The sequence below is a fragment of the Schistocerca serialis genome, chromosome 1, assembly GCF_023864345.2.
Source record: "Schistocerca serialis cubense isolate TAMUIC-IGC-003099 chromosome 1, iqSchSeri2.2, whole genome shotgun sequence".
Classification (NCBI taxonomy): domain Eukaryota; kingdom Metazoa; phylum Arthropoda; class Insecta; order Orthoptera; family Acrididae; genus Schistocerca; species Schistocerca serialis.
The window spans coordinates 680,178,790-680,205,959 of record NC_064638.1 but is presented as its reverse complement, the minus strand read 5'-3'; the positions used below and the strand labels follow the sequence as shown (position 1 = coordinate 680,205,959).

Sequence of the window (27,170 nt, the reverse complement as noted above, 5' to 3'; positions counted from 1 at the left end):
CAGATCATCATCTCAGACAGAGAAGAGATACGATAGGCACTCTGGTAGCTCTTACTAAACATATGTCTGTAAACTTGATTATTTTCATGCTGCGATACCTCCTCAAATTTCTCATAATCAACATCGTATAATTTTCTGATGGGCATGGCTCAGTCTTATCTTGGTACACTTGTATCTCGAGTTGTTTCCCTTCGAAGCACCACACGGCGCAGTGATAACATACTTACACACGCACTACTTACTGTTAGGCACGATAAAATTAGTCTACTAACGGCTGCGGTAACTAAAACCTACGACTACGCTTCTTAATAGGACCAGAAGAATCCTCCAGTACTCTAAAGACCATAAGTTCATTGTCAGCACTGATTGTCCTAACAATGTACTGCAACCAAGCTTTTTTTGTAGTCAAACAACTTGTATGCTCTCTGGCATCTCGAGGCATCATGTTATTCTCTAATGTGGCACTTCCACAATATTTGAATACTGGATTGCCAGAATAGGCTGCTCCACTTTATGTTGAGGCCTAATAGACACTGTTCAGCTTTTGGCTTTGTACCTTGAACCCATCATTTATTTCAAGTTGTCATGTGTCATTACTACTCACAGGCAACAGTGAGATTGGTCAAATGACTCTATATGGTTCCAGAGACCTTTCAAAGTCCCAAACATCTGTGATGTATACATATGCTGACTGAAGCGGTGAATGAAAAATCGTACCAAGGCTAGAAACCGAAGTCGGGTTACCCTCTCACTAGGCAGATGTGGTGACCGCTATGTCATCTTGGCACTGTTGCTTTCACAACTGCACGTACTACCCTAGCACGCTTCCCTCCTCAATCCAAAAACTCACATTCACGCCTCAACCCATTTCGTATCCCCCCTAAGCTTGGGATCGTTCGATGCTGTGGTGAAATTCCATTAGAGTTGGAGAGCCTCTGCTGTGCTGTTCGAGTTTAGGGGGAATACCAAGTGGACGGAGGCGTGAATGGAAATTTGGATTGAGGAAGGAGGCGTGCCAGGGTAGTCCGTGCATTTGAGCGAAGCCACTGTGTCAGCGTGGCATGTGGTAAGCGCATCTGCCCAGCGAGCGGGAACCCGGGTTCGAATTCCGGTCTTAGCACAAATTTTCATTCGTCACTACAGTCTGCATGCAAGCATCAGTGAGATAGGTGGTGGTCAGTGACACAGCAGGTGCTGTGTGGTGTGAACTTGACGGAGGTCACGTTGCCGAGAGATATCGCGGCGCGATAGCGATCGGTAAACACAGCTGCACTATCTGGCGCCTCGGTGGTCGCATCGGCGGCCGGCACGGCCTCGTCCCCTTTCACGGCGCTCTCCGCCAGCCCGGTGCCTGGTGGGAGTCGCCGCCAGCTGGCTCTGCCGCTGTGGCCGCCGGCGCCACCGCAGATTCTCGCGGGCCTTCCTCGCGGTCGCACGTCCCGCTCTACTGCAGCTCACCGGCCTGCGCATGCGCTGTCTGCTTCTGCTCCTCGTCACGGCGGCGGGTGAGTTGACGGCACCTCTCGCGGCCACGCGGCGCCTTATCCGCTGTTGTTTACGTCGTATTGTTCGAGGAGGGCGGTCGATGAAACCTGTGGATTATCTGTGGTCTGTTTCCGTCCTTTGGTTCCGATACGTCGTCGCCATTTCTGCTGAGCCCTCGCCAGCGATCAATAATATTGTGCAATATTACTGAGGTTCTCTTAGACTGCTCAGTAATATTCTGCAATTTCGTCATTCCGATTGCTGGACGATAAAGATGCTGCTGCTGTGATAATTGCTCTAATTTGTTCCAAGCTGAAAAAAAGGTGTATGGAAAATTAGATTCAAGGAGCGTTAAAGATAACTCACGAAAACGTCTTGAGAGAATCGCGGTAGGTCGATAAAGTATAAGATTATCGTAAGATTTTATGTGTTAATGGTCCAACACCCGATGTATTACTTAAAATAGTTGCCCCATACATTGGCACCTTCCCCTCCCCACCCCTTTCCCAGAGTACGTGGTCTTAATTCACTACTCCCAGTTCTCATACACTTCTAGAAGAGATTTCTAGTGATTCTGCTAAACCTCTCGCTTTGTCGAATGTAGCACATGACTGATCGCAGCGAGACAAAACTAGGCTTTAGCAACAGCTCCACAATTGTTTGTTTGTTAGTTTTAAGTTTCAAAGTAATCTACTTATAACAAATACTGAACGGATAATAATCATTCTCCATAACATTTAGTTCCTTTGGAAAGACATTTCGAAACTGACCATCTCATTTACATAAAAAACGACCAATTTTAGAGGCTTGCCTCATTCTCTCCTCCTTGAGTACATTTCTGCGGACGCCTGTATTCCCATGATCAAAACAAAATAGAACAATGAGACGGCATTCCACCAACTCAGCGCTTATCTATTACGCTACGGTACCTTGCTACTGGCAGTTCTTTCGAAGACTTGAAATCTGTAACTTTAGTTCCACATTGCAGTATTTGAGACATACTTATGGAAACGCGCCAAGCAATAATACTAGCACTAAAGCAATTACACGATCATGTATAGGGTGTTACAAAAAGGTACGGCCAAACTTTCAGGAAACATTCTTCACACACAAAGAAAGAAAATATGTTGTGTGGACATGTGTCCGGAAACGCTTACTTTCCATGTTAGAGCTCATTTTATTACTTCTCTTCAAATCATACTAATCATGGACTGGAAACACACAGCAACAGAACGTACCAGCGTGACTTCAAACACTTTGTTACAGGAAATGTGCAAAATGTCCTACGTTAGCGAGGATACATGCAACCACCCTCCGTCGCATGGAATCCCTGATGCGCTGATCCAGCCCTGGAGAATGGCGTATTGTATTACAGCCGTCCACAATACGAGCACGAAGAGACTCTACATTTGGTACCGGGGTTGCGTAGACAAGAGCTTTCAAATGCCCCCATAAATGAAAGTCAATAGGGTTGAGGTCAGGAGAGCGTGGAGGCCATGGAATTGGTCCGCCTCTACCAATCCATCGGTCACCGAATCTGTTGTTGAGAAGCGTACGAACACTTCGACTGAAATGTGCAGGGGCTCCATCGTGCATGAACCACATGTAGTGCCTGCACACGCTGTACATGGTACGGAAACAACTGGTTCTCCCGTAGCACTCTCCATACAGTGACGTGGTCAATGTTACCTTGTACAGCAGGAGCTTCTCTGACGCTGACATTAGGGATATCGTCAATTGCACGAAGAATTGCCTCGTCCATTGCAGGTGTCCTCGTCGTTCTAGGTCTTCCCCATTCGCGAGTCATAGGCTGGAATGTTCCGTGCTCCCTAAAACACCGATCAATTGCTTCGAACGTCTTCCTGTCGGGACACCTTCGTTCTGGAAATCTGTCTCGATACAAACGTACCTCGCCACGGCTATTGCCCCGTGCTAATCCATACATCAAATGGGCATCTGCCAACTCCGCATTTGTAAACATTGCACTGACTGCAAAGAAAAGATTGTGCAAGAACGGGACCAACGACGACTGAAGAGGGTCGTTCAACGTGACAGAAATACAACCCTTCTGCAAATTGCTGCAGATTTCAATGCTGGGCCATTGACAAGTGTCAGCGTGCGAACCATTCAACGAAACATCATTGATAAGAGCTTTCGTAGCCGAAGGCCCACTCGTGTACCCTTGATGACTACACGACACAAAGCTTTACGCTTCGCCTGGGCCCGTCAACACCGACATTGGACGGTTGATGGCCGGCCGGTGTGCCCGAGCGCTTCTAGGCGGTTTAGTCCGGAACAGCGCTGCTGCTACGGTCGCAAGTTCGAATCCTGCCTCGGGCATGGATGTGTGTGATGTCCTTAGGTTAGTTACGTTTAAGTAGTTCTAAGTCTAGGGGACTGATGACCTCAGATGTTAAGCCCCATAGTGCTTAGAGCCTTTTGAACCATTTGAACTGTTGATGACTGGAAATACGTTGCCTGGTCGGACGAGTCTCGTTTCATATTGTATCGACCGGATGGACGTGTACTGGTATAGAGACAACCTCATAAATCCATGGACCCTGCACGTCAGCAGGAGACTATTCAAGCTGATGGAGGCTCTGTAATGGTGTGGTGCGTGAGCAGTTGGAGTGATATGGGGCCCTGATACGTCTAAATACTACAGACAGGTGACACGTACGTAAGCATCCTGTCTGATCATGTGCACGCATTCATGTTATTGTGCTTTCCGTTGGACTTGGGCAACTGCAGCAGGACAGTGCGACACTCCACACGTCCAGAATTGCTTCGGAGTGGCTCCAGGAACACACTTCAGAGTTTAAACAATTCCGCTGGCCATCACACTCTCTACACACGAACATTATTGAGCATATCTGGGATGCCTTGCAACGTGCTGTTCAGAAGAGATCTCCGCTTCCTCGTACTCTTACAGATTTATGGACAGCCCCGCAAGATTCATGGTGTCAGTCCCTCCAGCACTACTTCAGACATTAGTCAAGTCCATGCCACGTAGTGCTGTGACACTTCTGCGTGCCCGCGGGGGCCCTACACGATATTAGGCAGGTGTACCATTTTCTTTGGCTCTTCAGTGTGTATACAGTCCCATCCAAAGCATGGCGTACGTGTACTTGGAGAAAAGTCAGCTATATTCTGAGCTTCACTGAAGTGCATGTCTCTGATGGGCTGAGCCACGATGTAAAGTCGTGACACATTTACAACATTTTTCACTATCTAACAAGAGTTTCTTCCAATTATTTGCATGCTATTAACAAGATCATCTAAAATTAAATTTTTTTGTGTTGTAGGTACAAGTGAAATTTTAAATGATGATTAAGTACAGAGGTGGCAGATACGTAGTTTCGTGATAGGTGAAAGAGGATAAGAAGGGTGCAGTTAGGTCAACAATGTCTGCCAACAATGATGCCCCAGGATGACTACAAGTCGAAGTGTGTTCCCCTACAAAAAGTATAGTTGCTGTGAGCTAACAATAAAAAAATCAGAGTTGTCTATGGCATGAAAATACCGTCCTATATAGCACATTGCGAACAGCTCTAATACCTCCTCAACACTTCTCGCTAGGTATGAGAATTCAAAGGAGCAAATATATAGTATGTATCTGCACGGTTCATACTTTTATCTACATAATTCTAAAGCTAGTTGTCCGTTTGTGACTGCAACCGAGAGTTGAAAAGAGTTTATTTGCCTTGCTTACAAATCTAAATCAATCCCCTGGAGTCTCTTGGATTTCTAGAGCTGGTACAATAATTACATGTATTGTGGACATTGAGTATGATAATGAGATACCTTTTAGTGAATTTTAGTCTTAATGCAGTGGTTAATAAGGAGTTATGTGAAATAAATTTTCTGAAAGTGAAACATAAAATTTAAGCAGGGGCGTCTTGTGATACGATACTTTTTAAATTTTATTGCGAAGCTCTCCACAAACAAACAAAAAGTGTCTAGCTAGTCGTGTTGAATGTGAAACCAAAACTATCGGTCCAACGGAGCTACGTGTCTATCGTTTTGTAAACGTGGGCTAAAGGGGGGAAACAACCATGTGCCAGCAGACTGGCCTTTCCATTCCGAATATGTTTTTAGAGACACAGGGCGACTCACATTAGTTACTGTTATCACTGTTTTCCGTTTCTCTAAGTTTACCCACTACAGTTAAAACAATACTCTTAAACGGTATTAGTTCCTGCAATATGTCACACTGCTCTTACCATTTTCGTAATGTGATTAGCTAGAAACTTGGTTCGATATCTTGATTGGGGGGGGGGGGGGGGGGAATATTGTGTCCACGTTTGGCACGGTTGTACTGAAAAGAAATATTTCGTGACATCTTGCGCTCATGTGCATCACGAGAGCGCCCTGAGACATTGCTTTTTCTTCCGCTGAGGGTAACACTTTATGTGGTACCAGTAACCTAATCTGCACACCTCAGTTCCTCAGAATTTCCTTCACAGCTGTCCCAACACTTCAGATACGTCGAATCAATCTTTAATTTATTACTTCTTCTGTACCATTCTTCGCTAATTTGTAAGCTAGCGCAAAGATTTAACGCAGTGGCTACTCTGCCAAACGATACCTTGGCGCATGTTTGATGCCGAAAAGTGTAGGCCCGAATAACATTCAAGACTACATTGAAAATAAACTATGAACGTTATCAGCCAGCAGATAGCGATGAACGTGCACGAGCGCGTGTGTATGAGCAAGCATGCACGATGGTCTCAAGGAAAATTAGAAACTGGAGTCGCGTCTGCATGAGGTCTCGCATAGTTTTGATCGCCACAGCACTGTGCTTGATCATCATCTCAGTAAATTACATGGCACTTTATGTGCCTAATGAAGCTTAATGTAGAATTCATCTTTGCAGTTCGCCACACGTACATGTTATATTTACCTGTCAATAAATAACGTTTGAAGTGCTCAAGCAGAACTTGGTTGCACATATATTCAGTATATGTTAAAACTAAGTAGACAAATTTGCAATTTTTCATTAAAAACCATATGCAAATGATACCATAGTATCTATTGAATGATACTCGCTGACTCTAGGTTTTTTCTTTCTCTCGCTACTGTGTTGTTATTCATTCGCAAAAAACTACATATTGTGTTCGTAAGAAAAAGAAAGGTTGATCGGTGTTAAAAAAATTATCAGGCACACCTTTGTGTTCCATTTTCTAACAACTCCTCTATTGGCTGCTATGTTTAGCACAGAAGTTACCGTACTCGTCGGCTTCGTCATGTTAGGTCATTGTTCGTGCTATTATCTTAGGAAGAATGAAATTTCTTTGAGGAAGCAACTGAAAATATTCACGGATATTTGTTCGATTGATCATTGCCTCTAGATATGTTTATTCCTCCTACATCTACGCAAGTAATGTTCGTAGCAACCACACGATTTAGAAATTTATTTTCACCAGACGAGTAAATACTTGCTCAAGAAGGTACTGTTTCCACTAAAGCTAATATTCCATCTGTTGCTTGCTAACTCCGGTTTTCAGGCTGCAGGAAACTGTCCTATTGTCAAATGCATGAGGAACACTTATAACACGGTGGTTTAAAACATTACAAAATAGGAAACAAAGTTAGCTTCCAAGACAAATGTCGATTGGCTTCGTTAGCATAGTGTAGCACTTGGTCGCAATGTTATTCAATCAGGTGCTGTAAGGTTGACATCTGTGGTACATAAGTGTGTTACAGAAACGGTTTTAGCAGCACGAAACAATTATTAAGTATTTATTTATTAATTTAAAATAATATATTAGTCTTCTCAGAAAACAATATTTCCTAAAGAAGTAAATTGCCCAGTTTATTTCTTATATGTGTGAGCTATTCTCGGTGATAAGACCAGTTTTTCAAGTCTTCTCCATAATAATTACCAATATATTTTTGGAAACACTGCAGAACGTCATCGCGCATGACGTGTTGCAGAAAAAAAGCAAGTGTGGGTCTGATATAGTACCTGTCTGTTTCTGCAAAAGGCGTTTTTCCCCAAGCAGAACACTTAGACACGATGAAAACACTCGCCCAAGATATTTGAAAACTACTGTGCAATCGCTTGTATTTGATGTCAAGCACTCCGTCTTCAGGCCACAAGTGGCCCAACGGGACCATCCAACCGCCGTGTCATCCTCAGTTGAGGATGCGGATAGGAGGGGCATGTGGTCAGCACACCGCTCTCCCAGTCGGTATGATGGTTTTCTTTGATCGGAGCCGCTACTATTCCGTCGAGTAGCGCCTCAATTGGGATCACGAGGCTGAGTGCACCCTGAAAAATGGCAATAGCGCATGGCGGCCTGGATGGTCATCCATCCAAGTGCCAGCCACGCCCGACAGCGCTTAACTTCGGTGATCTCACGTGAACCGGTGTATCCACCGCGGCCAGGCCGTTGCCGGTTTGAGCCTCTGCTCCAAGATCAGATGGTAATCAAGTACGTTTTGTAGTTGTCTCGCTTTCATTTCAGTCAAGTACTAAACATGTTCCGCAGCCGAAGTCGCTACCGCACGACACCGCGCTCGTCCTAGAAGTATTCAGTTTGAATCCTGGTGACAGAAGAAATTAGCTTTTTCAATTAGTCTTGCTAGGATGGCTAGGCTCTGTGCGTGCTGTGTGCGGACGCAGGAGGAGCTGGCCGCAGTTCGCGAACAGCTGAATGTGCTGTTGGCTACGTCAATCACCTTCAGGCTGCTGCCTCGGGGTGTAGCGATGGCGGAGAATCTGACGCTTCGCATGGGACATCTCAGGCGTCACTTCTTTTGCCCACGGATCTGCTTTCGAGGCACCTCCTTGTGCACCCCTCACGGTGGATCCGTCCTCACAGCAGGGTGAGTGGCGGTTTGTAAAGCGTTCGCGCCGCTCGAGGCTGAGGGCCAATGTGGAGACTAGTTGCCTGACATCGCCCACTCACCCTGTGTGTGGACAGGTGTCGCTCGTTCAGCACGGTCCGAGAAGGCACACGGGGGAAGGGGGCTTACAAGTTATTGGAAGCTCCAATGCTAGGAGCCCCGTAGGCAGATAGCGTTCACGGCTGGAAAGAAAGCCAACGTGCGCTCGGTACGTGTGCCGGGGGGCCTCATCCGAGAAGTGGAGGCGGCCTTACCTGTGGCTATCGAGCGTCCACGGTGCAGCCGTGTGGATGTTGTGGCTCATGTCGGCACCAACGACGCCTGTCCTATGGGTTCGGAGGCGATCCTCAGTACGTGCAGGGAGCTGGCGGAGCTGGTGAAGACTGCTGGCCTCGCGCGTGAGGTGCAAGCTGAGCTTGTAATTTGCACCATCGTTTCCAGAGTTGGTCGGGGTCCATTGGTTTGGAGCCGAGTGGAAGATCTCAACCAAAGGCTTTCTCGACTCTGTGACAGTCTTGGTTGCAGATTTATAGACACGTTATCTTGTTGGGATATGTAGGACTCCCCTTGACAGGCCAGGGTTGCACTACACAAAGTAAGCAGCTACTCGGGCAGCAGAGTTCTTGTGGAGTCCACATGAGGGTTTCTTAAGCTAGGCAGTAGTTTGAGGTGCTCTGGTGAACACTCGCCACCAGTCAATATGCAGCAAGGAAAGTCAAGTGGCTTTCAGAATAAAGACACTTCGACTATCACAATTTTATCAGTAAACTGTCAAATTATTCGTAATAAAGTTCCCGAATTTACTGCCCTCCGGGAGAGTTCTCGGGCTCAAATTATTCTTGGGACTGAGAGCTGGCTGCAACCCGAAGTGGAAGGCTCTGAAACATTTAGCGAGTCGTGGAACGTATATCAGAAAGACAGATTAGAGGCCATAGGAGGCTGGTTTGTTGATTTGTGGGAGGGGGCCAAACAGCGAGGTCATCTGTGCCATCGGATTAGGGAAGGATGGGGAAGGAAGTCGGCTGTGACCTTTCAAAGGCACATCGGGAGGGGGAATGTTCATTCCAGTTGACAAAAATATCGTCTCTATTGAGGTCGAAGTTAAGTGTGAAGTCATCTGGTCGTGTATAACTGGTGTAGATGAAATCAAGTTATTTGTTGGATGTTTTTACCGGCCATCCGATTCTGCTGTGAGAATACTAGAGTCATTCAAAGAAAGTCTGCGGGCAATAGCGCTTAAATACCCAGATCATGCAGCACTAGCTGGAGGCGACTTTAACCTACTGAGCATAGACTGGGATATCTATGGATTCATGCAGGGAAGTATAGACACAGTCATGCGAAATACTTTTGAACATGTTTTCTGAAAATTTTTTTGAGCAGCTAGTTCGGCAGCCCGCACCCAGTGGAAATATCTTAGACCTTGTAGCTACAAATAAGCCGGACCTTATCAAAAATGGTTCAAATGGTTCTGAACACTATGGGACTTAACATGTGAGGTCATCAGTCCCCTAAAACTTAGAACTACTTAAACCTAACTAACCTAAAGACACCACACACATCCACGCCCGAGGTAGGATTCGACCCTGCGACCGTAGCGGTCGCGCGGTTCTAGACTGAAGCGCCTAGAACCGCTCGGCTACCGGACCTTATCGACAATGTCAATATAGAAAAGGGATCAGCGATCATGATGCCATTGTAGCAACTACATAACGGAAGTTAATAAATCAGTCAAGAAGGCTAGGAGAGTGTTTCTGCTAGATAGAACAGATAAGCAGTTATTAACATCTCACTTAGACAGCATCACTTAGTTCCAATAAGACGGATGTAGAGGAACTGTGGGTAAAATTTAAGGAGATTGTAAACGTGGATTGTCATATGCCCAGTTAGTGGATAAAGTATGGAAAAGACCCACAATGGTTTAATAACGAAATTCGGCGGATGATGAGGAAACAGACACTATTGCATTCTCGGTTCAAAAGGGAACGCAAAAATGACAAGCGAAGATTAGCAGAGATTCGCGCGTCTGTGAAAAGATCTATGCGCGAAGCATACAACTACTACCATCGTCATACCTTAGCAAAATATCTGGCAGAAAACTCGAAAAAATTCTGGCTATATGTAAAATCGCTAAGCGAGTCTAAGGCTTCAATTCAGTCCCTTATTGGTCAGTCTGGTATGGCAGTTGAGGATAGCAAAACGAAAGCTGCAGTTTTATATTTCATGTTCAAGAAATCGTTCACGCACGAGAATCTTACAAACATACCGTCTTTTGACCGTCGGACAGACTCCCGCATGGACAACGTAGTACTAAGCGTATCTGGCGTAGAGAAACAACTGAAATATTTGAAAGCAAATAAATCATCAGGCCCAGATGGAACCCCAGTTCGATTTTACAAAGAGTATTCTGCGGCATTGGCCCCTTACCTAGCTTGCATTTATCGCGAATCTGTCACCCAGCGCAAATTCCCAAGTGACTGGAAAAAAAGCGCGGGTTGCTCCAGTACATAACAAAGGTAAAAGAAAGGACCCGCAAAATTACAGATCAATATCCCTAACTTCTCTTTGCTGCAGAATCCTTGAACGTATTCTCAGTTTGAAAATAATTTTTTTTTTTTGAGACTAGTAAGCTTATGTGCAAGAATGAGCATGGTTTTAGAAACCATCGCTCTTGCGAAACTCAATTTGCTCTTTTCTCACATGATACACTGAGAACTATGGATGAATGGAAACAGGCAGATTCCAAATTTCTAGATTTCCGGAAAGCATTTAACACAGTGTCCCATTGCAGGTTGTTAACGAAGATACGAGTATATGGAATAAGTTCACAGATATGTGAGTGGCTCGAAGACTTCTTAAATAATAGAACCCAGTATGTTGTCCTCGACAGCGAGTATTGATCAGAGACAAGGGCATCTACAGGAGCGTCCCAGGGAAGTGCGACTGGACCGCTGTTGTTCTCTGTGCACATAAATCACTTGGCTGACAGGGTGGGCAGCAGTCAGCGGTTGTTTTCTGAAGGTGCCGTGGTCTACGGTAAGGTGTCGAAGTTGAGTGACTGTAGGGAGATACAAGACGACTTAGACAAAATTTTCTGTTGATGTGATGCATGGCAGCTAGCCCTAAATGTGTAAAAATGTAAACTAATGCGGATAAATAGAAAGATAAAACCTGTAATGTTCGGATACAGTATTAATAGTGTCCTGCTTAACACGGTCAGGTCGCTTAAATAACGTTGCAAAGCGATATGAAGTGTTCCACCTCACGTGAGCATGTAAGAACTGCGGTAGGGAAGGGGAACGGTCGACTTCGGTTTATTGGGATAATTTTAGGACATAGTGGTTCACCTGTAAAAGAGACAGCATATAGGACGCTGGTGCGACCTATTCTTGAGTACTGCTCGAGTGTTTGGGATCCGTACCAGGTCAGATTGAACGAAGATGTCTAAGCCCTTAAGAGGCGGTCTGCTAGATTTGTTACCGGGAGGTTCGAACAAAACATAAGCATTACGGAGATGCTCCAAAATTCAAATGGGAATCCCTGGAGGAAAGTGTCGTTCTTTTCGAGAAATACTATTGAGAAAATTTAGAGAACCGGCATTTGAAGCTGACTACCGAATGATTGTACTGTCGCCAACATACAATGCGCGCAGGGACCACGAAGGTAAGACACGAGAATAAGGGCTAAACTTCTCCAGTGTCTCATGGAGCGTGGTGGTGATTTATCTGTTGGATGGTGAAGATAAATTCGATAGCCTGCCTGCTGCTATTAGAAACCGAGTACACTCGATCTTTTCTCTACCGTATCACCATAAACAACACAGACTACACACACTCATCTGTCACCCACATCTAACAAATACATTAGCAACTCAGATATTTACTGAAACCATTGGCAGCTAAGAAATACAACGTGTCCAGTTTGATGCCTCATGTTCTCCCAACCAACAATTCCATACGACTGTTTCTTTCTTACAAATTACTTGCTTTTGAATTTCAAAAAAAGCTTTAGCTAAAAGTACTGTCGGTATCATCGTCTACCTTTACCGCTCAGTTATTGCTTTCCTTCCTTTCATACCCCATTTGAGATCATACGCAGGTGGAACTAGCGGCATGCCTACTTAGTACTCCGAATGTCCATAATTGGTCTGTCAAGAACATTATGCAAGATGTGTAAGGAAATAGTGTATTTCCTTAATGGAGCTGAAATATGTTTCCGGAATTGTGCCAATGTGTGATATAAGATATTTCTGGTAGCGTCTCCACCTAGAGTTTCTTGAACATTTTCTGACGCTGTTGCACTAACCATGTATGTGACAAATTGGATAGATATTCTGCCTTACTTCCGTCAATACCAATTGCTGAAGATGCCAGACGGACGATCAATACTCAGGTGTCACTCAGTTCCTAAAGAGATCAGCGTCGTGGAGGAAATACACAGCCCTTAGATTCTTGCTCTGAGTGTATTTGCCATCTCCAGAAATAGATATATGTGGTGGTCGCTTCACCTTAAATCCATTTGGATGGATACCTCTAGGTATTTTTCGGTTGTGATTGCGTGCATTACAAGTTTTACAGATACAGTAAAGTATATCTGTTTCTAAACTCTGCGACGACAATTTTAGTGAACATTTGTCACCTGCAAGATTGTTACTTTGACCTGAGCAACGTACGCCGATTGTTAAAGACATAACATGGCGTACATCCTCTGTTTCGTGTAGCAACATTTAACAATACCGATCAATCATAGCCTGATCTTATCTTATTTGTGATAAATTTAATATAAATGGAAAAGACTCACACCTAGGCCTGGGTAGCAAATTGTGTGTGATTACCGCGAAGTATTTATTAAAATGCAGTGTCACACTCCACTGTTCAGGGTCAGTACAACTTGTCTGAATACAAGAAGCTGCGCTGCCTTGCATCAGCGCCTTATTAACGTACAGTGTGTACCGTGACGATGATACAAACTTGCAGGGACGCTGAGAAGTAACGATTTGAAGTAAGGAACACTAGTCCCGAAATGGGCCAGATGCCAGACTTGTTACGAAATTACTCACTGAAATATGATTACCTACGAACCGTTGTTTATTCGAAGTATTAAATTGACTCAACATACACATCATGAGCGGTGGGGACTGGAAACTTAGCTGATGGACTGCAGATTGCGTGGCGAGTGTGTCGATAGTCAGTCTAGTGTATAAACTCTGTAAGACTCCAATCTGCACTTACAACTTGAAGGATACAATCAATCAGACGTAGTGAAATGGCCTTGTTGCTGGTTATGAAATTAACGTGAAAGGAAACTGTAATGAAGCTTACGGGTTTTAAGGAGTCCAGCAGAAGAAATCCAACGTGTACTATATTTACGAAACTGCTATCTCAGTTAAGGAAAGTTGGGCAAATGGTACCACAATACGACGGCCGGCAATGACAGCAACTGCACGTGCTTAGGAGCAGCAATGCTCACTAGCATTAGTAAGAAACCTTCAGTTGCCACTAAATAGTTATCATATACGTGAAATGAGTCTCACTCTTGATCCATGTGAAAGTAATTTGTTGGCTGTATTCCTGTCTGTGTTTTTCCCTATAGTTCTTTCCCTCTACTGCTTCTCATATTAACATACACTATGTGATCAAAAGTGTCCGGACGCCCCCAAAAACATACGTTTTTCGTATTATGTGCATTGTGCTGCCACCTACTGCCAGGTACTGCATATCAACGACCTCAGTAGTCATTAGACATCGTGAGAGAGCAAAATGGGGCGCTCCGCGGAACTCTCAGACTGCCCGCATCTCGTGGTCGTGCGGTAGCGTTCTCGCTTCCCACGCCCGGGTTCCCGGGTTCGATTCCCGGCGGGGTCAGGGATTTTCTCTGCCTCGTGATGGCTGGGTGTTGTGTGCTGTCCTTAGGTTAGTTAGGTTTAAGTAGTTCTAAGTTCTAGGGGACTTATGACCACAGTAGTTGAGTCCCATAGTGCTCAGAGCCATTTCTACATCTACATCTATACTCCGCGAGCCACCTTACGGTGTGTGGCGGAGGGTACTTATTGTACCACTATCTGATCCCCCCTTCCCTGTTCCATTCACGAATTGTGCGTGGGAAGAACGACTGCTTGTAAGTCTCCGTATTTGCTCTAATTTCTCGGATCTTTTCGTTGTGATCATTACGCGAGATATACGTGGGCGGTAGTAATATGTTGCCCATCTCTTCCCGGAATGTGCTCTCTCGTAATTTCGATAATAAACCTCTCCGTATTGCGTAACGCCTTTCTTGAAGTGTCCGCCACTGGAGCTTGTTCAGCATCTCCGTAACGCTCTCGCGCTGACTAAATGTCCCCATGACGAATCGCGCTGCTTTTCGCTGGATCATGTCTATCTCTTCTATTAATCCAACCTGGTAAGGGTCCCATACTGATGAGCAATAAGAATCGGACGAACAAGCGTTTTGTAAGCTACTTCTTTCGTCGATGAGTCACATTTTCTTAGAATTCTTCCTATGAATCTCAACCTGGCGCCTGCTTTTCCCACTATTTGTTTTATGTGATCATTCCACTTCAGATCGCTCCGGATAGTAACTCCTAAGTATTTTACGGTCGTTACCGCTTCCAATGATTTACCACCTATGGCATAATCGTACTGGAATGGATTTCTGCCCCTATGTATGCGCATTATATTACATTTATCTACGTTTAGGGAAAGCTGCCAGCTGTCGCACCATGCATTAATCCTCTGCAGGTCCTCCTGGAGTACGTACGAGTCTTCTGATGTTGCTACTTTCTTGTAGACAACCGTGTCATCTGCAAATAGCCTCACGGAGCTACCGATGTTGTCAACTAAGTCATTTATGTATATTGTAAACAATAAAGGTCCTATCACGCTTCCCTGCGGTACTCCCGAAATTACCTCTACATCTGCAGATTTTGAACCGTTAAGAATGACATGTTGTGTTCTTTCTTCTAGGAAATCCTGAATCCAATCACAAACCTGGTCCGATATTCCGTAAGCTCGTATTTTTTTCACTAAACGTAAGTGCGGAACCGTATCAAATGCCTTCCTGAAGTCCAGGAATACGGCATCAATCTGCTCGCCAGTGTCTACGGCACTGTGAATTTCTTGGGCAAATAGGGCGAGCTGAGTTTCACATGATCTCTGTTTGCGGAATCCATGTTGGTTATGATGAAGGAGATTTGTATTATCTAAGAACGTCATAATACGAGAACACAAAACATGTTCCATTATTCTACAACAGATTGACGTAAGCGAAATAGGCCTATAATTATTCGCATCTGATTTATGACCCTTCTTGAAAATGGGAACGACCTGCGCTTTCTTCCAGTCGCTAGGTACTTTACGTTCTTCCAGCGATCTACGATAAATTGCTGATAGAAAGGGGGCAAGTTCTTTAGCATAATCACTGTAGAATCTTAAGGGTATCTCGTCTGGTCCGGATGCTTTTCCGCTACTAAGTGATAGCAGTTGTTTTTCAATTCCGATTTCGTTTATTTCAATATTTTCCATTTTGGCGTCCGTGCGACGGCTGAAGTCAGGGACCGTGTTACGATTTTCCGCAGTGAAACAGTTTCGGAACACTGAATTCAGTATTTCTGCCTTTCTTCGGTCGTCCTCTGTTTCGGTGCCATCGTGGTCAACGAGTGACTGAATAGGGGATTTAGATCCGCTTACCGATTTTACATATGACCAAAACTTTTTAGGGTTCTTGTTTAGATTGTTTGCCAATGTTTTATGTTCGAATTCGTTGAATGCTTCTCTCATTGCTCTCTTTACGCTCTTTTTCGCTTCGTTCAGCTTTTCCTTATCAGCTATGATTCGACTACTCTTAAACCTATGATGAAGCTTTCTTTGTTTCCGTAGTACCTTTCGTACATGATTGTTATACCATGGTGGATCTTTCCCCTCGCTTTGGACCTTAGTCGGTATGAACTTATCTAAGGCGTACTGGACGATGTTTCTGAATTTTTTCCATTTTTGTTCCACATCCTCTTCCTCAGAAATGAACGTTTGATGGTGGTCACTCAGATATTCTGCGATTTGTGCCCTATCACTCTTGTTAAGCAAATATATTTGAACCATTTGAACTCTCAGACTTCGAACGTGGTCAGGTGATTGGGTGTCACTTGTGTCATACGTCTGTACGCGAAATTTTCACACTCCTAAACATCCCTAGGTCCACTGTTGCCCATGTGATAATGAAGTGGAAACGTGAAGGGACACCTACAGCGCAAAAGCGTACAGGCCGACCTCGTCTGTTGACTGACAGAGACCGCCGACAGTTGAAGAAGGTCGTAATGTGTAATAGGTAGACATCTATCCAGACCATCACGCGGAAATTCCAAACTGCATCAGGACCCATTGCAAGTACTTTGACAGTTAGGCGGAAGGTGAGAAAACTTGGATTTAATGATCGAGCAGCTGCTCATGAGCCAAACATCACGCCTGTAAATGCCAAACGACGCCTCGCTTGGTGTAAGGAGGGTCAACACTGGACGATTGAACAGTGGAAAAACGTTGTGTGCAGTGACGAATCACGGTACACAATGTGGCGATCCGATAGCTGGGTGTGGGTATGGCGAACGCCCGGTGAACATAATCTGCCAGCGTAAGTAGTGCCAGCAGTAAAATTCGGAGGCGGTGGTGTTATGATGTAGTCGTGTTTTTCATGGAAGGGGCTTGCACCCCTTGTTGTTTTGCATGGCACTATAACAGCACACTGATGTTTTAAGCCGGCCGGAGTGACCGAGCGTTTCTAGGCGCCACAGTTTGGGACCGCGCGACCGCTACGGTCGCAGGTTCGAATCCTGCCTCGGGCAAGGGTGTGTGTGATGTCCTTAGGTTTAAGTAGTTCTAAGTTCTAGGGGACTGATGACTTCAGAAGTTAAGTCCCATAGTGCTCAGAGTCATTTTGATGTTTTAAGCACCTTCTTGCTTCCCACTGTTGAAGAGCAATTCCGGGATGGCGATTGCATCTTTCAACACGATCGAGCACCTGTTCGTAAGCACGGCCTTTGGCGAAGTGGTTACATGACAGTAACATCCCTGTAATGGACTGGCCTGCACGGAGTCCTGACCTGAATCCTATAGAACATCTTTGTGATGTTTTGGAACGCCGACTTCGTGCCACGCCTCACCGACCGACATTGATTCCTCTCCTCAGTGCAGCACTCCGTGAAGAATGGCTGCCGTTCCCCAAGAAACCTTCCAGCACTTTATTGAACGTATTACTGCGAGAGTGGAAGCTGTTGTAAAGGCTGCTGGTGGGACAGCACCATACTGAATTCCAACATTACTGATGCGGGTGCCACGAACTAGTGAGTCATTTTCAGCCAGGTCTCCGGATACTTTTGTTCACATAGTGTAGATTCGGGCGGACGTCATTTGAAAGGGCACGGCCGATTTCCTTCCTCAAGTTTGCCAATCCGAATTTGTGCTCCATCTCCAATGACCTCGATGTTGACGGGACGTTAAACCCTAATTTTCCTTCTTTCCAACCTTTTAGAACCGTGGAAGCTATTTTCTGATGCCAGAATGAAATTTTCATTCTGCAGCGGAGTGTTCGCTGATATGAAACTTCCTGGCAGATTAACACTGTGTGCTCATCCGAGACACGAACTCGGGACCTTCCCCTTTCGCGGGTAAGTGCACTACTGACTGAGCTACCCAAGCACAATCCATGACCCCTTCTCACAGTTTTACTTCTCGAATTCGAGTCCCGGTCCGGCACACACTTTTTATCTGCCAGTACATACTCCGCAGCAGAGTGGAATTTTCGTTCTGAAAACATCCCCTAGGCTGTGGTTAAGTCATGTTTCCGCAGTATCCTTTCTTTCAAGAGTATTAGTCCCACAAGTTTCTCAGGAGAGTTTATGTGAAGTTTGGAAAGTAGGAGGTGAGGCACTGGAGGAAGGGAAGCTGCAAGAACGGGTCGTGAGTCATGCTTGGGTAGCTCAGTCGCCGTCACGGTAGCTCAGCGTGTTCGGTCAGAGATTTAGCTGCCCTCTGTAACATAAACTGAGTGAGCGGATCAACGAAGAACTTGAACAGGTGTCACGGGATGTCCTCCCCGGACAAATGTAATGAACATTAACGGAAAAAATGAGATCATAAAAAAAGGTCGGTAGAGCAACTGCCAGCGAAAAGCAAAGATCCAGAGTTCGAGTCTCGGTCCGACACACAGTTTTAATCTGCCAGGAATTTTCTTATGCTCTGATGTCGTAACAGGTATCCCGAGATCTTGTCCTTTCATGTCGGTGTTTTCCGTTTATTCCCTTTTTCGGATTTTCTGCGGAGAATCTCTTTATTCCTTATCCATTAACCTACCAAAATTTCAAAATTCTTCGTTAGCATCATATCTCAAACGCTTCGGTTATCTTCTTTTCCAGTTTTCCCATAGTCCATAATTCACTACCGTACGTTCGACGCGCAAGTCGCTGAAGTGGCGTTAAGTCGAACGACTTGCACCTGGCGAACGGTCTACCTGACGGAAGGCTCTAGTCACACGACATTTACATTTACTAGCCTACGTGAAATCCTATGTTTGATACTAGCTAGCAGTCTCTTGTCTGTGCTAGTCTACATTTTATATGTTCCCCTTCGTTCGTTGTGTGTTAGCATGCTCCCAAGGTAGAATTCATTTATTTCGTCTACTGCATAGCCACTAGCTTTAATGTTTAGTTTATCGCAAGTCTCATTTCTGCTACTCCCTATTACTTTCGTCTTTCTTCGCGTTACTTTTAGTCCACATTCTGCACTCATTAGGTGTTCATTCCAGTCAACACGTCCTGTAATAATTCTTCGCTTTCATCGCGAAAACGAGTAGCAACGTCATCGGCGAATCACCTTCCCTGAGGTCGCCATCTACCAGATTTTTCCATTCTTCTGTAAATAATTCGTGTCAGTATCTTACAGCCATGACTTACTAAACTTATAGTTCGGTAATATTCACATCTGTCAGCATCTGAGTTCTTTGGAATTAGTATTATTACATTCTTCACGAAGTCTGGGAGTATTTCCTATATCTCATATATCTTGCACATCACGTGGATTAGTTTAGTCATGGCTGGCTCTCCCAAGGATGTCAGCAGTTCTGAGAGTGTGTCATCCACTCCAGGGGCTTTATTTTGGCTTAGGTCTGTCAAATTATTCTCGCAGCATCGTATCTCCCATCTCATCTTCATCTACGTCCTCTTTCCTTTCTGTGATGTTACCTTAAAGTTCATTGCCCTTGCATAGCCCCTATACATATTTTCCCATCCTGCTTAGTACTGTTTTTCCATCTGAGCACTTGACATTCATATAGCTGCTTCTCTTTTCTTCAAAGGTCGCTTTAATTTGCCTGTAGGGAATATCTATATATAGACTTATATTTGACCTCTAGACACTCCTGACTGGCTATTTTGTATTCCCGTCAGTATTATTTCTTAGACGTTTATATTCCATTTCGCCTACTTCATTTGCTCCATTTTTACATATTCTCCCTTCATGAATTAAACTTAATATGTCCTTTAATACCCAAGGAATTGTACTAGGCCTTTTCTTTCTACCTATATGATCCTCTGCTGCCTTCACTGTTTCATCTCTCAAAACTACGTGTTCGTCTGTCACTGTTTTCCTTTCCTCTTTTTCAGGAATACTTGCCTAATGTTCCTCGTGAAACTCTCAACAATTTTTAGTCTTCAGTTTATACAGGTTCCGCCTACTTAATTTCCTACCTATTTGCAAATTTTTCTGTTTTAAACTGCAATTCAGAACCAATAAATGTTACTCTCAGTCCACATCTGCCCCTGGAAATGCTTTACAGTTTAAAATGTGTTTCCGAAATCTTTGTCTTACCATTATACAATCAAACTGATACCCTCCAGCGCCTCCATGTCTCTTCCATGTATACAGCCTTCCTTTTATGGTTCTTAAACCAAGTGCTAGCGATGATTAAATTATGCTCTGTACAAAATTCTACTAGGCGGCTTTCTCTTTCAGTCCTTTCCTCCAGTCCATATTCGCCTACTATTTTTTCTCTTCCTATTACCGGTTGCAGTCACCCATGCCACTTAACTTTTATTCTACCTTGAGTGTATGAAAGACTTCTTCTATCTCATCGTATGTTTCTTCAGTTTCATCATAATCATCTGTGGAGTTAGTTGGCTTGTAAATTTGTACTACTGTTGTGGGGGTGGGCTTCTTCTTGCGACATCAGTTAGTTGGTTTGAAATGTAGTAAGCACCAGAGGCACTTTGAATTACTATCGCTCTCTCTGTGCGCCCGGAACAATTAGAATACCTTCTCACATGCTTGTCTTTGTGGCATGGGAAAAGTGGTCTTTCGGACATGACGTCCAGTTAGAAATAATTATTCGATCCCCAGAATACGAATTTAGAAGCGCACTGTACAACATACAACGGTAAATGAAAAACATAAAAGGTACTCTTGATTACTTGTGAAAATTTCCAGGCTTTTGCGACACACAGTCTGGATCTCAACAAAATTTGTTTTTTTTTTTTCGCATTTAGTTTCCATCTTAAAAGTCGTAGGATGCGCACAGTCTTCAAATACGAAGACGGTGCTCACTGAAACAAGATGCATGGTGTTCGAAACAACATTGTTGCGGTCCATAGATAAGATTTCTTTATCTGCTTAAGTAGGTAATTTGAGGCAGTTGAACTGTACTTTATTATCGAAATTACTCTCCATTTAGCACCCAGACGCCTGGTCGCGAAGGCATAGTCTTTTTGTTAGCGTGGTATATAAAGATAGTAGTAATGTTATGTACTATGTATACTCCCGTTATGACAAATTCAAAAGAGATAACGCAACATATACACTCTAACACGAAAAAAGCTACGCGGCACGCAAGAATTATCCGAATGGGGTGGAAGTCGGCAGATGCGATGCACATGTACAGGCAAACAAATTATTAGAATTTTAGAAAAATTACATGATTATGCAAGAGAAAGAGCTTCTCGAATTGAGTAAGTCAATAGCGCGTTAGCCCACCTCTGGCTCTTATGCAAGCAGTTATTTGGCTTGGCATTGATTGACAGAGTTATTGGATGTCCTCCTGAGGGATATCGCCTCGAATTCTGTCCAACTGACGCCTTTGATTGTCAAAATCCCTATCTGGTTGAAGGGCCCTGTCCATAATGCTCCAAACGGTCTAAATTGGGGAGAGATCAGGCGATTTATGCTGGCCAAGGTAGAGTCTGGCAAGAGCGAACAGAAGCAGTAGAACATCTCTCCGTGTGCGGGCCAGCATTATCTTGCTGAAATGTAAGCCCAGGATAACTTGCCATGAAGAGCAAAAAAAAAAAAAAAAAAAAAAAAAAAAAAAACAGAGCGTAGAAGCGTAGAACATCGTCGACGTATTTCTGTGCTGTAAGGGCGCTGCGTATGACAACCAAATGGCTCTCTCTGTTAAAATAAATGGCACCCCAGCCCACCAGTCCTGGTTGTCGGGCCGTATCGCGGTCGACAGTCAGACTGGTATCCTACCGATGTCCAGGAAGTCTCCAAACACCGTCTTCTGGGATTCAGTTCGAAACGGAACTCATGACTGAAGATCATTCTACTCCAGCCAATGATATTCCAGCCCGAATGTTCCTGACTCAACTGAAAACGAGGTTGTTGGTGTACAGAGGTCAATGGTAGTTGGCACAAGAGGCAGTGTGAGCTCAGACCCCTTTCTGTGAGCCGCCTATTAATGGTCCTTGTAGTCACTGAAGCACCAGTTGCGCGTCTGGTCACTGAGAATTCGGGACTCCGGGTGCCTCTCTCACTAGTCTCTCGCAACTGCTCGGTCCTCACGTTCTGTTGTCTCTCTAGGTCGACCACTTCTTCCTTGACGCTGCGTTCGGTCATAGTTAACCCAACTTGTACGGATCAGCTGCAGTGGTATAGAGTTTAAGCGGAAGTACGTAACATGGATTCGTTAACGTGCATTAGAGAGACGGTTATTTTCAGTCACCGCGTTTATTTGTAGCAAGGAATATGAAATTAAAAATAAAGCTTTTCTAATACAACACAATGATTACAAGAAAAATGGCATTACAGCATTTAATAAACATTATGTGGAATAATTTTATACTGAGCCAGTCACTTTTTACTAATATTTTATTAGCACAATGCATTTCGGCAGCATGCAGCCATCGTCAGGTGGATTATACAGTAACTTATACATCAGCTGATAGGTTATGTACATTAGCTGTATGTGCCAGTGGGGTTAAAAATCGAAAAAGAAACATTTTTGTTGGCGATTTCATTTTCTATCAGCTGATGCATAAATAACTGTATAATGGATCTGATGATGGCAGCATGCTGCCGAAATTCATTGTGCTAATAAAATATTAGTAATAAGTGACTTCAACAGTATAAGATTATTCCACATAATCTTATAATACAGTCGTAGACCTCAAAAACGTCCAAATAACATGGATAAATTTAAATTTAATAAACAATTTTGATCGTGTCATAGTCCATAAGGCGTTTAAATGTAAGTACAGTTATTGTTATTAATCATCTTACAGAGACAATAACATTACACACACACACACACACACACACACACACACACACACACACAAAGTAGATTACAAAACGTTATATTGGAGCATGTTGCAAATAAAGAAACAAACAAACAACCCAACGACACTTCGTCACAAAATTATGGTATGATAACTTAGGGGGAGGGTTGCAGCAATCTACATCAGTCAACGGTCGACTCGAAGTGTTCAGAAATATGCTGACTTCTAACGATCGGTTCTTGGGAAGGAGGGACGGGGTGGGGGGCGCAACCAACTTATCGCGCCCTTGCTATAGATAATCAATTGGGGGACTCATAACATACTAATTAATGTAGCCTACCAATTATATATGCGGACCGAGGTGCAGACCCATAACACCAGTATTGGCTCTTGAGCAAAAAAGTTTGACGACCGCTGTCTTACTGTCTGTGTGTGCTTCGCGGCTTGTTGCTACATGTCAGCACACAATGGCCGTCGGCTGCCACTCGCAGAGGCCTGGCCTGGGGACTAGCTACTTGCGTATTCCAGTAATTCGCCAAGGGGATCTGCCACCTCAATCGCGGCAAGCTAAAAGGTTTCCTCCGTTGACAAACGGCCAAGGAGAAAAACAAGGTGCGTCACGCACAGATAAAGCACACGCTATTGTGTGAGCCTTTTTAGGTAGCGCTACGGCCCGCTATCTGTGGCCCAGAGGAGCGCTCAGTCCAGGTCAGGACGGTGGCAGTACCTGGCTGTGGCTCACCATGAAAAGATACACCAAAATAAGCACATCGGAGGAAAAATTACACTGACGGAAAAAACAACGCAACACCTTCAAGCACACGGTCATTTTATTTACGAATGAGGTGATAAGTAGTTCATCATTGTAGGAGTATATTATAACGAATTCAGAAGAAATGAAACACTCAAGTCACAGTAAAGCGTGCCCAAATTGTCGCATCATTACACACTGTACCCTCCTCTGGAGGCAATGCAGGCCTGTATTCTCGCGTGGAAACTATCGTAAAGGTGCCGAATGGCATCCTGCAATAGGTTGTCCGTAACAGCTTGAGCCCTTTGTTGCAATTCGACGCTGGCCGGCTCTTGCAGGCCCAGGAGAACGAGTGACCCCGCTTCACGATGTTCCATGCAGTATCACGGGGATAATAGCCTGTGCAGTATAGCGGGAGCTGACGTCTTCACCCAGCAGAAACACCTACTGTTACCGTGAGCTCCTACACCACGAGTCCTGGGATGGGACGTGCGTGTCGTGGGTGAATGCACTCTGGAATAGGCTGCTTACTGGTTCTACTTCATACACAAGTATTTTCATCACTCGCATACAGACAGAATCTACCCTCACCACTGAAGAGAACAGAGCGCCATTCCACTACCCAGTGAACTCTTATTGCACCAGAGTAGCCATGATTTTTGGCGTCGTCGTGTCAGTGGTAGCCTGGCCAAATTATTGCGTGTTCTTAGTCCTGCCATAACCGTCCCTGATGACACAGCAGGTGAAATAGTGCATAGATTTCGTCCCTGGATGTTGTTCGGTCGGCCGCTGTTGCTCGCGTAATTCGTCGATCTTGATCTGTGTGTGAACTACGCGGTCGTCCAGAACTTGGTCTACAGGTGTTACCATTAAACTGAGCACAGTTACTGCCTGCAGAGTCAAAGCAGAGAGTGCACAGACAGGCCACCCGAGCGCCATCTGATTGCCGATGACCGTCACAAACGAATCGCCAACAGTACAACTACTCAGCATGCACATATTATAGTCTGGCCCTAAACACTGTCTTTGAGGGTGTTGCATTTTTCCCGACCACTAATACTACAAGACACTAATGCTCAAAATACTCTATTACCGTGTTACACTTCCTCTAGGCTTGATAATGGCCTCAATTCGGCAAGAGAGAATGTACGCAAGTTTCGTGAAGTATGCCGGATCCAGCTGAAACCATTCGTTGATAATTAGGTCCCGTAGAGCTATCAAATCGCGGGATGTTGATTGTTACATTTTACCTGCTGTTGCAGAAAGTCCTAGAAATTTTACATGGGCTTAAGATCGGGTGATTTAGGTTGCCAGTCAAGGTGCGGTAAGGTGCCTAAGCGTTCCTGTGAAAACAGGAAGGTGGCCGTGCAGGCTTGGGCACATGGCTGTTATCTTGGAATCCATGAGTATCCACGGCATACTCATCATAAAGATGTAGAAGAGAGGCCAATACTTGATCACCGACAATCTTGAAATAAATATCATGGTTTATTTACACAGTAATCTGAATAGAAGTCCCCAAGACGTGGTACGAAATCATCCCAGACATATCCAGAAGTATCACTCGTCTGAACCATATCATCCCCGTCCTGCAGCTTAAATATCTCATTGAACCATTAGTGGACTCGACTCCTAGCGGCATTTGCAGATCCGAAACGGCGACTCGTTGTACCACACTACACGCCTACAGTCAGCTACTGTCCAGTTTACGTAACGCTTGGCCCACTGGAGACATGAAGCTTCACGTACCGCTCTGAAAAACGGCCTTTTAATAAGTACCCGACTCCAGATTTTCATTGCAGACAGTTCCCCCTGCAGTGTTCGTTCGGAAACCGGTTGTGATGGGCATTTGTCAACTGCGGCAGTTCCTGTCGCGTTTTAAACAATGTCACTCCCAAGCTGTGACGGTCGTCTTTGGTCCCTATCGGCTACGATGATTCTGCGATCATTTTTCTTACACCGTGGTACATGACAAGTGTTAGACCATTCTTTGCGTACACGTTGGACGGTCATTCACGTCGTGCACATGGTCAAGCTATTGTCTGCCATTCTGTCACGCCTCCACCTCGATCCAACATACCATGCTGATTCCGCACAGTCGACTAAACACACACACACACACACACACACACACACACACACACACACACACACACACACACACTGCGGATGACCGTCACAAATGAATCACTCATAGTACAATCCCTCAGTATGCACATATATCATACTCTGGTGTCACTGAACACAGTCTTCAAGAATTTTGCATTCTCCTTCCGGCCACTAATACCCATAATAAACTTCCCAAATTTAAAAAAATGTGAAGCGTTTTTGTTGACTACAGTTGCACTAGTAGTTGAAAACAGCCACCAGCAACTAATTTTAACAACAACTGTAATATAAACGTGAACAACCGTCTAAAGATGAATCTGTCGGTTCGAAACCGGTCACGGCGATATTTGTGTAAATAAGTAGCATTGTAAACAGCCGCGGTCTCAAAAATGTCTGCTTTCGACAAAACGGCAGGCAGAATATTTATGTTCCCTCAGTGCTGAGGCGATTGTAGACTCTTGACCGTCGTTACGATATCTACTCACTTGCTTGACAGTTCTCCCAGCTCTATTCGAGGGAACATACCGATGCGGTTCGCGCTCCAGACTGGCCGGTGAAAACCAGCTGACAATTACTTCTCTCCATTTGTTTCGATCTCATTGCATATGCTCCATCAACGATCGAAGGTCTACAGTCGGTCAGTACTGAAAAAAACCTGAACAATAAAAGGTCTCGCCTAACCCTGCATATTTTCACACTGCACTGAAATTTATGAAAGTTTACGTATGCAAAAGATAATAAGCATGATATACACTGAAGAGCCAAAGAAACTGGTACACCTTCCCCTGTGAGCACGCAGAAGTGCCACAACATGATATGACATGGACTCGACTAATGTCTGAAATAGTGCTGGAGGGAACTGACACCATGAATCCTGCAGGGCTGCCCATAAATCCGAAAGTGAAGAGAGGGGGTGGAGGGGGGGGTGGTGATCTCTTCTGAACAACAAGTTACAAGGCATCAAAGATATGCTCAATATTGTTCATTTCTGGGGAGTTTGGTGGCCAGCGGAAGTGTTTAACTCAGAAGAATGTTCCTGGAGCCACTCTGTAGCAATTCTGGAAGGGTAGGGTACCGCATTGTCCTGCTGCAATTGCCCAAGTGTATCGGAATGCGCAATGAACATGAATGTGGATGCAGGTGGTCAGCAGGAGACTTAGGTACGTATCACCTGTCAGTCGGATCTAGACATATCAGCGGTCCTATATCACTCCAACTGCACACGCCCCACGCCATTACAGAGCCTCCTTCAGCTTGAACAGTCCCCTGCTGACATGGAGAGTCCATGGATTCATGAGGTTGTCTGTATACTAGTACACGTCCATCCGCTCGATACAATTTGAAACGAGACTCGTCCGACCAGCAACGTATTTCAGTCATCAACAGTCCAATGTCGCTGTTGATGGGCCCAGGGGAGGCGTAAAGCTTTATGTCGTGCAGTCA

At 44.7% G+C, this 27,170-nt stretch overlaps 1 protein-coding gene across 1 annotated transcript in view; it reads left to right on the top strand.

Annotated features, from left to right (window-relative positions):
- The first annotated feature begins 1,341 nt into the window (after window positions 1-1,341).
- Window positions 1,342-27,170, top strand: part of LOC126480348 (G-protein coupled receptor Mth2-like) — a 247,377-nt gene continuing 221,548 nt past the window's right edge. The window contains exon 1 of the mRNA XM_050103858.1: window positions 1,342-1,505. Coding sequence (XP_049959815.1) covers window positions 1,469-1,505 — 37 coding nt within the window. The 5' untranslated portion in view covers window positions 1,342-1,468. The remainder of the gene's footprint in view (window positions 1,506-27,170) is intronic.